Here is a 16,992-nt window from a genome sequence, read left to right as displayed (position 1 = left end):
CACATGTTAGAAGGTTCACAATCCTCTCCAACATTGGGCAGTAGTGAAACAATACAACATAAGAACAAACTTTACAAGTCAGTGGGAAAAGTCATAACTCATGGGATGGATACAAAAAGAAATATATATAACCACAAGAATGTGTCTAGTTCACTGATACCCCACTCGCACTATCATTGTGTGAACTATGTTCAGAGGACCATATAATTGGGATCAAAAATATAATTTGGCATTAAAATTAGAGGGATCATATCATAGGGAACATGTGAAGCAAAAATTTAAGTTGATTAGACTTCAACTTCATCAAAAACTACATAAGACTTTAATCTGAAGCGGGACAGAGGGAAGAATGAACAATAAACGGACGCACAGACCATAAAACAAAATGCACATAAATTGAATAAAAATAGAGCGGACACATATTTACGATCACCAGATAATACTGTTCTCAATCATGTACGGAGAGAGGAGATAAATGAACATTGGTATTTGCTTTTTTCCCACTAAGAATACAGCCTTTGGGAGTAAGAGTTAGAGTTAGTACTGATCAGAACAAGTGTCCTGGTAGCTGTAGGATCAAATGTCTTCCTTTTGTACATGATACCTTTTAAACTAGCATGATAAAAATCCAGCTTAGCGTGTTGGTCTATTACAAACCAGGATTCATAATTATATCAAACAGGTTCTCGTTCTGAAAAAAATATTAAATTTTCCACTGGACGTTAAATTCTCAATCAGAGAGGTTTGCTTTTCGCGTAGGTTAAAACCCTCTTTATTTTCACATCTCTTACTATTTTTCAAATATAAATAGTTGTTAGTCCAATAAACTTGATAAACTATTTATTCAAAATATTGTTAATTTTCACACTTTAAAGTGCCAAAGCCACGTTTGTGTTGACTAAATAATTACTTAAAATTATTGGAATTATATAAATGTTTATTATGAAACATTTGGAATAATATTTATTTAAAAGCCAAATAATAATAAGACAACATATTACAAAGGAAAAAGAAAATTAATCTGATTTTTTTTTTACCAAAATTCTGTTATAAATGTTTATTCTTGTTGGATATTTACAGCGGATTGAAAAGAGGATTAAAATGCTGACTCATAAGGCTAAACACAACACACTTTTATATCTTATAATCCTGCTATCAAAGATTAGCTATAACTTTAATAACACAAAGACCTATGAAACTATCTTTCGATTTTGGAAACGATTATTCTACTGGTTGTTTTATTCGTTTTTTTCTGTGTTGATGTAAAGATCGTTGAGACAGTAGTTTACATTTTACATGTTAATAAAATCAACGGTACCAATTTTGTTGCACCAGATGCGCATTTCGACAATACATTACATGTTGAATCATTAGAAACACACTGGTTGTTGTGTTCGTTCACTTCTGTGTTGACGTGAAGATCGTTGAGACAGTACTGTACATTACACATGTTAAATGTTGAATCATGAGAAACACACTGGTTTTTGTATTCGTTCACTTCTGTACACAGCTACTTTTGCATAGGTACTATTTCTGTACTCAAAATATGTAGTACTAGAAATTTACTTTTAATATTCAGTACTATTTTGTTACTTTAAAATTATTGTTATATTTAGGTACCTGTCTTTGTACTTGAAATTTATGTACTACACATTTTTGGTTACTACCGTAACGTTTTCAGCATTTTGAAAGTTTTTCTATTGCAAATCTCTTAAAATTATTATTTTAAACATAGAATATTGTATTATTTCTGTAACAAAATATTCAGTACAAATCAGGTACTGTAAAATACAAGTACCTCAATATTACAATAATTTTAAAGTAAAGAAATAGTACTAAATATTAAAAGTAAATTTCCAGTACTACATACTTTTAGTACAGAAATAGTACATATGCAAAAGTAGATGTGTACTTGTTGACGTGAAGATCGTTGAGACAGTACTGTACATTAAACATGTTAAATGTTGAATTATTCAATCACACTGGTTGTTGTGTTCGTTCACTTCTGTGTTGGCGGGAAGATCGTTGAGACAGTACTTTACATTCAACATGTTATATATTGAGTCAGTCAAAACACACTGGTTGTTGTAATCGTTCACTTCTGTGTTGACGTTAAGATTTTTGAGACAGTACTTTACATTTAACATGTTTTAAAATATTGAATCATTCAATCACACTTGTTGTTGTATTCGTTCACTTCTGTGTTGACGTGAAGATCGTTGAGACAGTACATTATATTAAACATGTTAAATATTTAATCATTCGAAACACACTGGTTGTAAGACCCTCTAGGTATTGGTTGCTTTAAATGGTAAACCTTCTGTCATTTTGGTTTCACAAATTACTTTAACTTCGTTTTTGATTTTGATTTTTGTAATTCGTGAGTCTCTAATGCTTTTTATTTAGACAAATAAAGGCAACAGTAGTTTATCTTGACAATCATGACCCTCCTTTTTAAATGTCCTGTAACAAGTCAGGAATTTGGCAGTTGTCATTTACAGTCCGTGTCTATGCATGCTGGTCTTAGCTTTTGTTGTAGTTCAGTATTTCTGTTGTTTTCCTCCTATAGTTCATGTGTTTTCCTCGGTTAATACAATAATTGAGTATGGAAATAAGGAACACGTGAAAAAGACAACAAGCCGACTATAAAGCATGTTATAGTTGGTACCCACATATGTTTTTGCTACGTCGAATTATGATTCCTAAATAGCGGTATACTAATGTTGCTTTCCTTTATCAAATTGATACCAAGCCAGCTGATGACTGTTATTAGTTTTTGTTTACACTAATACCAGTATCTGCTTTGCAGCATATCTGGAACCTTAACCTGTTGTTTCTTAACACATACTGAAAGTCAATAACCATTGCATTGATTATTGCCTCGAAACAGGTGAAAACAATGTATTTGATCATGTGGTATTTGCCTACTAGTTGTTGAGTTAATTGACCAATATCGAGATAAATCCTTCACCGGAATTGTTTGTCAATTATGTGCGTTTTAAGGCGTCATTTATAAGATAGAGGGGCTCGCCTGTGTTCCTGCATACCGTCGCTGGCCTTCTAAAATGTCGTATATGACTTTTTTGGCTAAAAATGCTTTTTGACACCAATGTTCTGGGCGGGAGGAAATCTTTGGTATTACAAAATAGCATGCAGTTAGACCAATTAAAATGTGTGAAATGAGACATATTACAAAACTGCCAATGTCAGTTGCTTGTACAGTTTGCTTCCAAAATGTTGTATGAAAACTTGAAAATCGTTGTAGAATGGCTTTTGGAAAAAATAATTGTACATTTCTTTATTTCTGTGAAAATAATTTAAGTTCTTGAGTAATCCAGAAATGTCAAAGTTTTTACTTCACTGCTTTTTACAAAAATGTTCAAGTTCACATGCAACATTTTGGAAGCATGCATTATGCCAAAATTTTCAAAGCCTGTTTGTGATATTTTTTTTTCTTGAAAAAATTGTTATGTATAACATTTTAGAAGCCCAGCGACGATACTCAAGTGTTAAGATTATCCACGCTAATTATTTCAACGATACGATTTCTCTGTGTCCGGAGCACCTGAGATCATCCCTAGTTTTTGGTGTGGGTTCGTGTTGCTTATTCTTCAGTTTTCTATGTTGTGTCATGTGTACTATTGTGTGTCAGTTTGTCTTTTTCATTTTTAGCCATGGCGTTGTCAATTTATTTTCGATTTATGAGTTTGACTGTCCCTCTGTTATCTTTCGTCCCTCTTTTACGCGCTGTAGGAATATAGAATAGCCGTCTTATCTTTTTTCTACCATCATCTTCTGTCTATTCGCAACATATGTTTTCCTTTTAAGCTCAGTAGACTTTCAGTATTCCCTTAACATTCCAGCAGCAACCGAATATGAAATATGCATATAAACTCATCATATATACCAGGATCTGAATTTTATATTTAAGCCAGACGCGCGTTTCGTCTACAAAAGACTCGACAGTGACACTCGAATAAAAACATGTAAAACATATGATATACCTCTTTATATGACATCACAGAACTTGCACTTGATGGCTATAGAAGTTATAGTCACTATCAGGATCACAAGTTTAGTTTCGCTTTAAAACATAGCATCAATAATTAATCAGACCTAAATCGATAACCATAACATGTGTTCCTCGTTTTTCCTTTTCCGCCCTCTAAAAACAAAAGTGTATTTAATGTTTTAAAGGAAACACTAGTTTACCGATATTGAAATATCATCAATCAATTTAAAAGGTACACATCAAGATAAAAAAACCTTGACACCACATATAATAGTAGTAAGTATTTTCTAAATCGTTGAAAAATATAGTATGAACATACAAAGTGCTAATGAAAAAGGTATATGAACAGATCCGGGATCTTTAAAACATGTAAAGATTATTTATTTAAACCGAATGTCAATAATATGAACCGATTCGAGCATAGCGAATATTATAGTTTATCTATTCACAATAACAGTATCTTTAATAAAGTCAGTGTGTTAGGCAGTCACAGTTTATTTACAATTAAATGTTATGTTGATTAAGTCGATGTCAGGTAAGCAATATTGTTAAATATATTACCTATTAAATTGAAAATGGAAATGGGGAATGTGTCAAAGAGACAACAACCCGGCCAAAGATCAGACAACAGCCGAAGGCCACCAATGGGTCATAAATGCAGTGAGAAAATCCTGCATCCGGAGTCGTGCTTTAGCTGTCATTGTTAAATATATAACTTGCATTTTTTAAGATATATTTACAATCATATTGACATATCTAAATCACAAAAACTGAAAGAAAAAAACCCAATATCAACTAGATGCATGTTAAGCACTTTGATAGTTGCTAAATAACTTTTATTTAACTTACTAGATATTTTGGATACTTGAAAACGCTACTGTATTGACATCAATACATATGTAAATTATCTGCGGGGAAGCAATGTTATAATTGCAATATAACCTGTGTTTTTACGCATTGAGTCGCATAATCATATTTGCATATTTAAATTAAAGACTAGAAAGAAAACTATAACAACTATATGTATATCAAACACGTTGATTGTTGTTACAGAACTAAAGTTTAACTTACAATATATTGTGAATACTTGTAAACACTACTGTATTACGATAAATAAATATTTATATAAAACTATATGTCATACAAGACTAGGTACAGATGAATGTTATATAAATATGTGTACCTAACATTCTCATATGCAGACTTTCTCATTAATCCGTTATCGAGCAAAGCAATTTTTAATTTGAATAAAGGCAACAGTAGTATACCCCTGTTGGAAATTCATCAATCTATTGAGAGAAAAAAACCAAATCCGGGTTACAAACTAAAACTGATGGAAACACATCAAATATAAGAGTAAAACTACGACACAACAGAAACACAACATTAAAAGGTAACACACACAGGAATATACGAAGAACTTCAATGGATATACTTTTATGAGATCTTTTACAGCCGGTCTTCTCAAACTTCCGCAGTCTCATTATATCACTCCGGTTTTTTTTGGAACAATTTTCTGTTGTTAAGTCTTAATACAAATAAGGAGATGTTGTTTGGTTACCAATGAGACAACTATTCATCAAAGTTAAAGTAAAAAGAGGAAGTAGGTAATTAAAGGCATATCAGCCGATTGCAATGAGTGTGTAGCTAATGGTAACATCTTTTGCTAGCTTGCTTGCTAGCTGAACCGTGAGGTCATTCTGAGGTAAGTTTCAGACAATTCTGATACTGACAAATTTATGCTAGAACGACATTAGAAGCAATCTCAAATGTACCAGGCTTAACATTTGATTTTCCAGACTCGCGTTTTGTCTACATGTGACTCATTAGAGACGCTCAGATCAAAATTGTCAGACCGCCAAAAAAGTATATTGTTGAAGAGCATTGAGGACCCAAAAGTACAAAAAAGTTGTGCCAAATACGGCTAATGTTATCTATGTCTGGGATAAGTACATTCCTAGAATTTCGAATAATTCATAAGTCTTTAAAAGAGGGACGGTCAACCCCATAGATCGAAAATACGGACAACGCCGTGGGTAAAAAAAATGAAAGACAAACAGACAAATAATAGTACACTAGACACAACATAAAAAAACTTAAGACCAAGCAACAAGAACACACTAAAAATTTGGGTGGTATCAGGTGCTCCGGAAGGGTACGCAAATCCTGCTTCACATGTGCCCGTCGAAACATATATCATAGCAACAGATATTTATAATTACAGGACATTTAACAATATTTGTCATCTATCTAGCAGATATTAATGATTTGTGATGAGAATCCGACCTATTAGAAAGAAGTATATATTTAGCCTCATTCTTCTAGCTTTGTTGTCACTTATACTGATCTTAAAACAGTTACCAAGTAAGTTTAGAATTACTTTTTATCTGAAAAAATGATTGCATTTTACGGAACACCTTTCATTTTAGAGTGGGATAAATATAACGATTTCAAAAGTATAATATCAAGAGTTATTACTGACAGAGTACATCGACTCTTGAATGTTTATCTAATAGAAATATGAAAGAGTTTAACAACCTTGGAAAATATTTACACTCTGCAGGAAATACACGTTATTGATATATACTCAAATGTTTATGTTTGATGAATATGTTTGCATGTTATACTCCGCCTCATTCATTCATTGTTTGAATACTTTGTGTACACATTTTATGTTATAATGATTATTGATAATTGTATACTTGTATTGCGTAAATTCAATAAGATGTATTTGCTAACGGAATTGAGGTATTGTTATTGTAACCCTTTACCTTTAAAGAAGACATACGTTTGACGTATATTCTATTTGAAGCACCTGTTTAGAACACATTATTTATCATATATACCAGATTCAAAATGTGTATACATGCCAGACAAGCGTTTCGTCGAGAAAAGGCACGTCGTGTCGCTGAAATCATAAATTTTAGAGTTTAAAAGACCATAAATAGTAAAACGTTGAAGAGTGCTGCGAACCCGAAATGTCGATGATAGTTATATCCTTTTTTGTTAAAACGGTGAATGCATTTATTACTATCAATTTTAATAGCACTAAAAACAGTGACAGCTGTACATGTTTTAATAATATAGGTACAACGGTTTGAATAAAATACAATAAGATGTAATAAATCTGGAAATTCCAGAGGCAAAATAACACCAAAATTATCAGATTCCTTCAAGTGCAGTCTACAAAGAACAACCTCCAAAACTATTTATTATGAAATAAAATCCATTAAAAAGTATAATCCCCGAAAAACCGAACTCCGAGGAAAATTCAAACCGGAAAGTCCGCTATCAAATGGCAAAATCAAAAGCTCAAACACATCACACCAATAGATAACAACTGTCATATTCCTGTCTTGGTACAGGCATTTTCTTATGTATAAAATATAGAAATTTTGTAAATCAGATGGGCGAATATGTACGTTTTGAATACGAACTGCGAGTTTGAATTAATATAGTGTACATTGTTTCTGGCTGCTAACTTCTAAAGTAATGACATGTAATTCAATATATATTTTCAGGCATTGAACAAGATAATCAGAATTCTGAAAAATTAGATATTCAAAAAAAACTTTTGACCGCTTATGGTTCTGTTAAAACAACAAGAGGTTTAATTCAAAAAAGAGACACGAAAAATGTGCATAAACCGTTGAACAAAACAAAACCTAACAGGCCTGCATCACTAGTAAAGGTCAAACAACAAAGACTGTCGCAAGGAATAATCATACGTGGTGGACGACGTTTTATCAGATCTGGTGGTTCACTAAGTTTAGATTTGAGAAGACAACCTGCCTTTTTCGCTGACGAATTAGACCCAACAACAGACTGGTGGAAGGCATTTATAGAACTTGCAGAGTATTTATTAATAATTAAAAAGCAACAATTGACTTGCTTATTTGTTTGCCAAGTTATCTAGGCATGCACATCGCGAGTTAAAAGGTGTTAAACTACAAACATGTAAATTAAATATGCGCAGAAAAGTTAAAAGAAACGTAAACGTTTTATTTTGAAAATCGAACTGTGAGTTTATATCTCTTTGGTATATATCAGTCTCTCTTTTTTATTGGTATTGACGCTAAAATTCAAAACTCTTCTCAAATAGACCAAATTATATTTCAATAGAATAATAGCTTATATATATGAGTGGTTATTGAAATTAATTGAATTAATACACGGCATTAAATTTGATCCGTCTTGTTTGAATCTTATAAAGACTGTAAATGGTACTTCTAAACTGAAGCATATTCTCGAAAATTATAAACTTGATTTTCTGGAATCCGTATATATCAATGCGTATATAATCTTTGTTTTTGTTCGATATATTAATACATTTCTACATATTCTAGATCTCTGAAAAATTTCAACGAAATCTGATTATCCTCCAACTAAGTATACTTCGCTTGGATAGACTTAGTGTTCAAAAGTCAATATTTGAATTGTATACATGTAGGTTGAACAATGCAAATGCTAGCAAAACGTCAACAAAGAAATGGAAAGAAAAGAAAAAAAAAACGCATTTATAACAGAATTGTTTTTATTTCTATTAGATATAACCTTACTTAGTTACATCTGAAATAAAAGAATGATTCTCAATATGTTGAAGAATCAATGCTCGGAATATGCACCTTTCACATTGAATTGAATAGGACGAACACAAATTAGTGTTTATTGTTCTGATTTATTAATGACAACGACTATTTAAAAGTAGTTCTATTATTTAAATTTCTACTGTATTAAGCTGGATCATTTTAAACCACTTATTTATTGACTTTAGATCAATTCGTTATCTAAGTTAAGATTAATTAGTAGTTTTCCACCGTTTTCAAATCTAATAATTCTAGGTGATATTTTAATAAGCGTTCCTCAGACAGTTGCGATTGGTTCAAAAAGTTCTAAACAATGGAAAATCAACCAATGACGTGATTTTTGTTTTCCTTTGAATATAGGAACAATGCGATTACTCACAGTTCTTCAGATTCTGATCATATTCTTGTACATAATCATATAGAATCTAATGCATTCTGGGTAATATTTTCATAAGCGTACACCAACCGTTGTGATTTGTTTAAACATTCTTATCAATGGAATATTAACCAATGACGTGAAGTAATCTTTCTTTTGATGTACCAAACAAGAAGATTACCCATAGTCTTTAGTTAAAACATATTTTATTTACTTAAAGGAAAATTAATTGGATACAAGTACGCCATACTAATAAAGTTCGCTCCGAATAACAATAAATTACAATACAATACTAATATGAGCATCCAATAATTCAAAATACACAATACTTTACAAGTCTATCAATTGAAAAGTGGAAACAGAAATAACGTAAAAATTTGCAATGATGATGATGATGAAAACGCGGATGTACCGCAAATACACTATTTTTCTACATTTCAAGAAATCTCTTAGACCTTTTAATAAATTCGAACACATATTTAAATATATTCACGTTTTGTTCATACGAGAGGTTTGGATTACCAGATATTAGTAACTTCACATTCCGTATAAGGTCATCAAGAAGCCATCGTAGATTGTTCATCCTAATTTCTCTCTGGTGTGTAAGCTCAGTCTAGTCTCAATGTTGCATCCACAAAGCAAGATGGATCAGCAATTATATTGACTCATATATATACAAGTCATAGTTCAAAAAAGAGAGTAGCATCTGAATTGTGTTAATTCATATTTATTTTCCTCGGTCCATATAGTGCTTAGGTACATCTTTATTTGTGGAATTTAGCTTTTTTAATTGGATTTTAAACTTTGATATAGTCTTCTTTTCGAGGGACAAATCGGTGTGATTCCATAGTCTAATAGTTAATGGTTTAACAGATTCTTTAGAAAGATAAAATCTACATTTCTCAAGGGATATACAATTGTGCTCTGTACACTAGGTGGAACAAGATTGCATAGATAATTCGTAGTCCTTTAGATTCTTGTCATATCCTTGCAAATAATCTCATAAAATTTATAGATGATATATAAATTTCAGTGATTTGAAATCTGTTAAAAAGGATTTTCGATGTGCTTATATGAAGTCACGTGGTAACTGGTGGGACTGTAACTCATATCAGTATAAAATACATGAAGAAAGACCGTGCTTAGTGTATTCCTTCGGGTATGTAAAGACAAAATATATATATCGATGATTATCAAATTAGAGACACATATTTAATAACCAGAAATCAATGCAACATAATGACACCTTCACCTAATGCCTCGTACACACATACGGTTTTTTTTCGAATTGAATTCACACTCTTTTTTTCTAATTCGTATCGAATTTGAATTGTCTACTTCGCATAAGAAATGCGTTTTTGTTAATACGAAATCGTTTATTCGAATTAATTCGAATTAAACTGTGGTGTGGACACTTTCTAAATTTTAAATTCGAATTAAATTATAATAAATGAAATTCATAATGCGAACTAAAAGTTAACGTCGTTCTAACAGTAAAGCGGATTTTATGCGCATTCCTATTCTAATTATAATTTACGTTCGGACGTAAAACGTTTCGAATGCAAATTAAACTACTTTGAAACATTTTATGCAAATTAAATTCGTATTACGTGTGAATGCAGCATTAAAACAAAACCATTGAAAACTCTCCTTTATAATATATAATATGTTCGCCCAATGATGTTGTATCTAACAAGGATAACAAATCATAAAACTTTTTTGGCAGATCAACAGATGACGACGACCATCATAAAGCGATTCATTCGAACAAAAACAGCGCAGAGACAGAGAGCGAACAATCATATTTTATGTTTATTTCTTTGTACCAAAAAGGTCTAATGCTCCTTTACATATACAAATTAAACCCATTCCCACACGTTTTTCATAACAACTTATTGGTCAGAAAATGATTTTGAAACACTGCCTTTCTTCCAAATACTTAAATAAGATTCATATATGAGGAGATAATGCTATACATTTGGTGCTTCTAAACGCTCTTCTATATATACGCTAAAGCTCCAACTTGTAACACCAGAGATGTATAAATATCTAAATATTATCCATTTTTTGTAGAATTGGAAACGACTTCCGGTTTGACGATGTAATGGCAACACTTGGATGTGAAGTTCATTCGTTTGATCCAAGGTAGTTGCATGCTTATATTATAGTTGGGTTATTTTTAAAATGAGTTATTTTCATACTTTTTAAAGCTTAAAATCAACTGGACTGGAAACGATTGAAATCGATAACTGAGTTATGCCTAAATGTTAGATGGATCAGTGTTCATGTAAAGAAAAAAAATACATTAGCAGATCGGCGAATCATTCGTGTTTGATATCGAAAAATTGTAGCTAAGTATAGCTGAAAACGTTTTAAAATGTCTCAAGTCTTTAAGCAATTTTACCAAGCGTCTGGCGTATAAAATTATAATCCTGGTACTTTGATAACTATTTACCAAGAAGGGATTATCAAAAACATGAATGTGTCCCCAGTACACGGATGCCCCATCCGCACTATCATTCTCTATGTTTGGTGTACTGTTAAAATGGGGGGGGATCTCTAATTTGGTATTAAAATTAGACAGAGCATATCATAAGGAACATGTTCAAGTTGATTGGACTTCAACTTCCTCGACCAAAATCTTTAACCAAAACTTGTAAGTCCAATCAACTTGAAACTCATACACATGTTCCCTACGATATGATATGTCAAATTTTAATGCCAAATTAGAGTTCTACTCCCATTTTCACCGTCCACTGAACGTGGAAAATGATAATGCGGATCGGGCATCCGTGTACTGGGGACACATTCTTGTTAGAAATGAAATCTATTATGTATATTAAATCATAAACGCTTTAGCTTAAAACTTTAAGAAACTGTGATACATGTACCATAAAAATAGTCCACCAGAAACGGAACATAAGCACAATATGTAACGAAAAAGGTAAAATCACAAAAATACTTTACTCCGAGGAAAATTCAAAACGGAAAGGTCCTAATCAAATGGCAAAATCAAATGATAAACACATCAAACGAATGTACAACAACTGTCATATTCCTGATTTGGAACAAGAATTTACAACATCATATCATTTTATATTTGAATCTGAGGTCGTACTGATTTAGGGATATTCGTAAAATGCATGACTCGGCCAACAGGTAGATAGTTATCCATTGGAGCGATCGATTTATATGACAATTTCAGAGAAAGAAAATGGGTAAAACCAATGAGACAACTATCCACTAAACTGTAGATTCATTTTTTTCCGTTTGTATCAATTTCGTGGATTGAGGAAAACTTGCCTTTTCGTGGACATTTGATTTCCTTGTTTTACCAATCTTTGCAAACAAAGCATAGACAAAAATTGTTATTCGTTGAAGATTTGAATTCGTTCTTCCACTGTATCCATGAAAGGCACAAACATTGGTAAGTCAAATTGTGTGGATCTAAGGCGACCACAATTTGATATTTAGAGTGGGGGGATAAAAAAATGTCCTGCATTTGTTTTAAGTTGTGATCTCTGTTCAACTTTTTTATGTTTCACTCTGTCCTGCCTTTATAAATTATTTTACACTGACCTTTTTTACATGAATAGTCATTCAGCCTTTTTGGGGGACCCACCCCCTACACTCTATACATTTCAAATTATAGCTCCCTAGCAACCATACTTAAATTCAATATACGAGATTGATACATGAGCAAGTCCTCATATAGTTGGTGTGTTTTTTCAGTTTTGGTTTGAGGTAACCCGAAGTTGTTTCGCTTAATCAACCTTGAATAGAGGTAAACTTCTATTGCCTGTATTACATGTAACCATTTCGTCAGCCATAAAAGCCTCGACACGACAAAATGTGCAATAATAAAAAACAAATTCACATTTGAACACTATATTTTTCTATTCAATTAATTTCAATGCTTATGGACTATAGACTTAATAAAAGCCAGAAACCCATTCGCATACATTCCGTCATTGTGTATTTAGTAATTGGAAATGGTATCTTTTTTGTATTCTTGTCCTTTATTTTTGCTTATGACTTATGTGTTTTTTCTATAATCCTTTTTGTGTTATTTTGTAACATATTATTTTGTTTTGTAGTGGTTGAGGGTAAAACACAATACTGACTGCTGTACTTGTAGTTTTGATATTTTTACCTCTTATGTCAGTTTGTTTTTATGCACATCGGTGTCGATATAATGGAAATTTTATGCGGCTGTCATACAAGTTAAGCCATCTATAAAACCAGGTTTAATCCAATATGTTCTCATGCTTGTACTATGTCAGGAATATGAGAGATGTAACCCATCATTCGTTTGATGAGTTTGCGCTTTTGCCATTTGATTACGGACTTTCTGTTTTTGTTTATCCCAGAAGTTCGGTATTTTTGTTATCTTACTTTTAAGATGTCTCGTTGGTTTTGTTGTCAAATTGCTGAATTTTGGTTTCTTAAACATTTCTTTAAATTCGAATCTAACAGAAAAATGCGACTATTATTTCAGTATGAATGTGAGTGAATATACAAGAGAAAGTGGTGTGGTTTTTCACACGTTTGGAATAGGGAGTCAAAACGATGATTCATTTACTCCAAGGACAAACGAGTATATATTAAAAGAACAAAAAAGCACATGGAAGCTTAGAAAGTTGTCAACAATCCTTTCTAATCTTCGCCATCAAAATGTAAGTATATTTATATTACTTTATTGTGATTATATATCAATAATTTAGTTCTGCATGTATAACGCGTTTTTGGAAGAACGTTCAATTAGTTATAATTGCAGTGTTTAACAAGCAAGCTAACCAAAGATATTACCTTTAGCTATTATTTATTTTATTAATTTACATGTCGTTGATTTTTTTAAAAATCAGCTTTCTTTGTATAATGATGATTTTTAACTTTAACCTTCAGATGACTCTAGACATACTTAAACTGGACATTGAAGGTTATGAGTGGGACGTATTAGAAAACATTGTACAAGAAGGTCTTCTTTCAAAGATAAAACAATTAGAAGTCGAATACCATATATTTCCAGATTTTCCAAAGAGAGAAAAGTACGTAGATGTGCTGAAAACTTTTCAGTCTTTGTGGAAGCTTAATTTCAGACGATATTACAAATTCGTCCATCAGTTTACACCAAATGAAAATATGACACATTTGCAGGCAGATGTTGCGTACGTGAACGGCTATTAATTCACCTTGTATTCGAGTGCATTTAACAAAAATGTTTGAATATTGCATTTGCTACGAACTTCTTCATATGTCTTGTTAAATTTTCCCCAAAATATGTTCATATCATGTTGTTATTTATTATAGAATAGATTGATATAAAAAATATATAATTATTTGATAATGTCCGTTGTTAAATTTAACAAATTTTTTTACATGTTAAAAGAGGGGTTATACTATTAGTTACATATAAACAAAGAGAATTGTGGAATGATTGCAAATGAGACAACTCTCCAAAAGATACCAAAATAACACATAACTGTTGGGCGAAACGCGCGTGTCAGATATGTGATTAATTATATATAAAAAAAAAGAAGATTTTTATGATTGCTTATGAGACAACTCTCCAAAAGATACCAAAATAACACAGAAATTAACAACTATTACAGATCACCGCACGGTCGTCAACAATGAGCAAAGCCCCTACCACATAGTCAGCATTAAAAGGCCCCAAAATGACAAATGTAAAACAATTCAACCGAGAAAACTAACGGCCTAATTTATGTATTAAAAATGACGAAAAACAAATATGTAACACATATAAACAAACGACAACCACTGAATTACAGGCTCCTGGCACGGGGCAGGCACATACAAACATTATGTGACGGGGTTAAACATGTGAGCAGGATCCCCCTTAACCTGGAACAGTGGTATAACAGAACGACATAAGAACGAACTGTAAAAATCAGATGTATATCATACTAGTGACCTAATATGATATATATGGGGTCAGTAAAATTCATATGAGTTGAGCGCAAAACTATGTACACCATGTAACGGATTTATCTTAATGACTATCTTAATATGTGGTATTTAAACTAGTGGCTTATCAAAGTGATTAAGTATTCAATGCCGTTAGTATTGAGAACATAGTACTGCCATAGGTCTATACAAAAAAAAATATCAACAATAGTTTCAAATGTGTTTGACGGATTTATTTTAATTTTTCAATTTCAATTTCTTCGTCTTTTGGAACCTTGAAGATTTTCCCTCAACACCGTGTTCTTTTTATGAAGGTAGGTACATGTATCACCACTTCTAACCGTGTATCAAAATAAGCCCCGCCTACTTACCCAATATGGAATATACACGGTCTCAACGCGGTTGCTTTTAACCAATCATATTCCTAGAAATGTATAAATACATATATAAACGATAAATCTGTTGTAGAGTTGTCACTGACTCAGACGTACTTATGAATATAATTATTTTTTGTGACTGTATCTTACATTAATTTGTAGGATCCTTTACTCTAGATAATTGAGCTGATCTGTAACAATAACATCTTCATGCCTTATATATCATGTACTGTAGTACGACGCTAGATTAAAACTGACGAGGAAAGGTAACACACGGCCACCGAAAGCTTTTTTTTTTATACAACCCCAAACGAAAAAATATAAACGAGTCTAAATTGAAAACTATGTTCAAACCTATGATTGCGTTGGATAAAAACCGCATGCATGTAAAACAAATGTCGTTGTAGAAGGGTCTAAAACAGCACAAACAACATTTTCCAAAAGACCAAAAGAGTGAAAAAGTATATTTAAACAAAACGCATTTGACTAACAGGTCGAACAACTGATGTTCTTTAACCCTGCTGACTATATAATAAAATTAAATATATACAGGAGGTAAGATAAATCACTTACCTCTGGCAAACATGAATATGACAAGCTGATTTTGTGCAACATTCCTGGATAGATATAAGAAGGTCTGGTAGAAGAGCCAATGAGACAACTGTCCACCATTCGTCACAACTCGACCGATTCGGTACCTTCAAGAGGATTAGTGGAATCAACCAAGGATTGCCGATTGAACTCTACAATCAAGGCACAGGTTCGTAAAAGTAATGATTCTATAGAACTCTACAATCAAGGCACAGGTTCGTAAAAGTAATGATTCTATAGAAAATTTTCTCAAGTTATGAGGGACGAACAATATTTTTTTTAAACATTCTATTTGACCTCCGATTACATTTTCAAAAAAATCTGCACAATTTTTACATTCTTCAACATGCTTTTATCAAAGGGTATTATATTTATCTTCAAAATAAGAGCAACATAAGCCGAGAAGTAATTAGGTCATTTTTTTTATTTTACCTTACTTGTCACCGTACTAATATAGATATAAGAAGATATGGTGTGAGTGACAATGAGACAACTCTCCATCCAAGTAACAATTTAAAAAAAGTAAACCATTATAGGTTTGGCTAACACCAAACAACAAGCTATAAAGGGCCCCAAAACTACTGGTGTAAAACCATTCAAACGGGGAAACCAACGGTCTAATCTATATAAATTTTTTTTTAAAAAAAAACGAGAAACACGTATACATCACATAAACAAACGTCAACTACTGTACATCATGATATGACTATTCTTTTTTCCAATTACGGGAAAGATTTTGGTGCCGGAGTGTGGAATCCCACTAGGGTGACTTAGGTAGCAATACAGTTAGGAAAAAAAATTAAAATTGACAATCATAAATTTTAAACACCCTCTTTCCCTTCCTTTCTAACAAATAAGGTTTAATATGTGTGTTATGCGTGTGTACATTTATGGAAAAGAATCTTCCATAGATTTGATTTCCAATAGTTATGATGGTGAAATATAATCTCTTTCTCTTGTAACCATGGCAACAATCTGCATTTATTTGATAAAATATATTGCAAAAAGGGGTGGGGTGAACATGTCATAAAAGTCTCAAAAAAGTCAATAGGAAATTAATTAGAGCTATATCTTTCCTCATAGACATAGATATATCAAGAGGTCGAAAAAAGTCATATGCAT

The 16,992-nt window shown here is 32.1% G+C and overlaps 1 protein-coding gene across 2 annotated transcripts; it reads left to right on the top strand.

The window, feature by feature from the left end:
- The first annotated feature begins 4,434 nt into the window (after positions 1-4,434).
- LOC134681425 (uncharacterized) lies at positions 4,435-14,248 on the top strand. Of its 2 annotated transcripts, XM_063541047.1 has the most exons (7): positions 4,435-4,547; positions 6,270-6,376; positions 7,534-7,867; positions 10,008-10,133; positions 11,048-11,119; positions 13,473-13,650; positions 13,880-14,248. In XM_063541047.1, the coding sequence occupies exons 2-7, from the start codon at positions 6,286-6,288 to the stop codon at positions 14,159-14,161; spliced, it is 1,083 nt and encodes a 360-aa protein (XP_063397117.1). In that variant the 5' UTR covers positions 4,435-4,547; positions 6,270-6,285; the 3' UTR covers positions 14,162-14,248. The 2 variants fall into 2 exon arrangements, with proteins under 2 accessions (XP_063397117.1, XP_063397116.1); XM_063541046.1 differs by lacking the exon at positions 4,435-4,547 and having other exon boundaries at positions 6,131-6,376.
- Positions 14,249-16,992: the final 2,744 nt, after the last annotated feature.

Source organism: Mytilus trossulus, chromosome 8 (assembly GCF_036588685.1).
Source record: "Mytilus trossulus isolate FHL-02 chromosome 8, PNRI_Mtr1.1.1.hap1, whole genome shotgun sequence".
Lineage (NCBI taxonomy): Eukaryota > Metazoa > Mollusca > Bivalvia > Mytilida > Mytilidae > Mytilus > Mytilus trossulus.
Note: the sequence above shows the minus strand (reverse complement) of the source record. Positions and strands in the feature narration are given on the sequence as shown.

Coding starts and splice junctions, on each gene's coding strand:
- LOC134681425 (XM_063541047.1), top strand. CDS start 6,286: ATGAGAATCCGACCTATTAGAAAGAAGTATATATTTAGCCTCATTCTT. Junction 7,868..10,007: donor GCATTTATAGAACTTGCAGA/GTATTTATTAAT, acceptor TATAAATTTCAG/TGATTTGAAATCTGTTAAAA. Junction 10,134..11,047: donor TGCTTAGTGTATTCCTTCGG/GTATGTAAAGAC, acceptor CATTTTTTGTAG/AATTGGAAACGACTTCCGGT.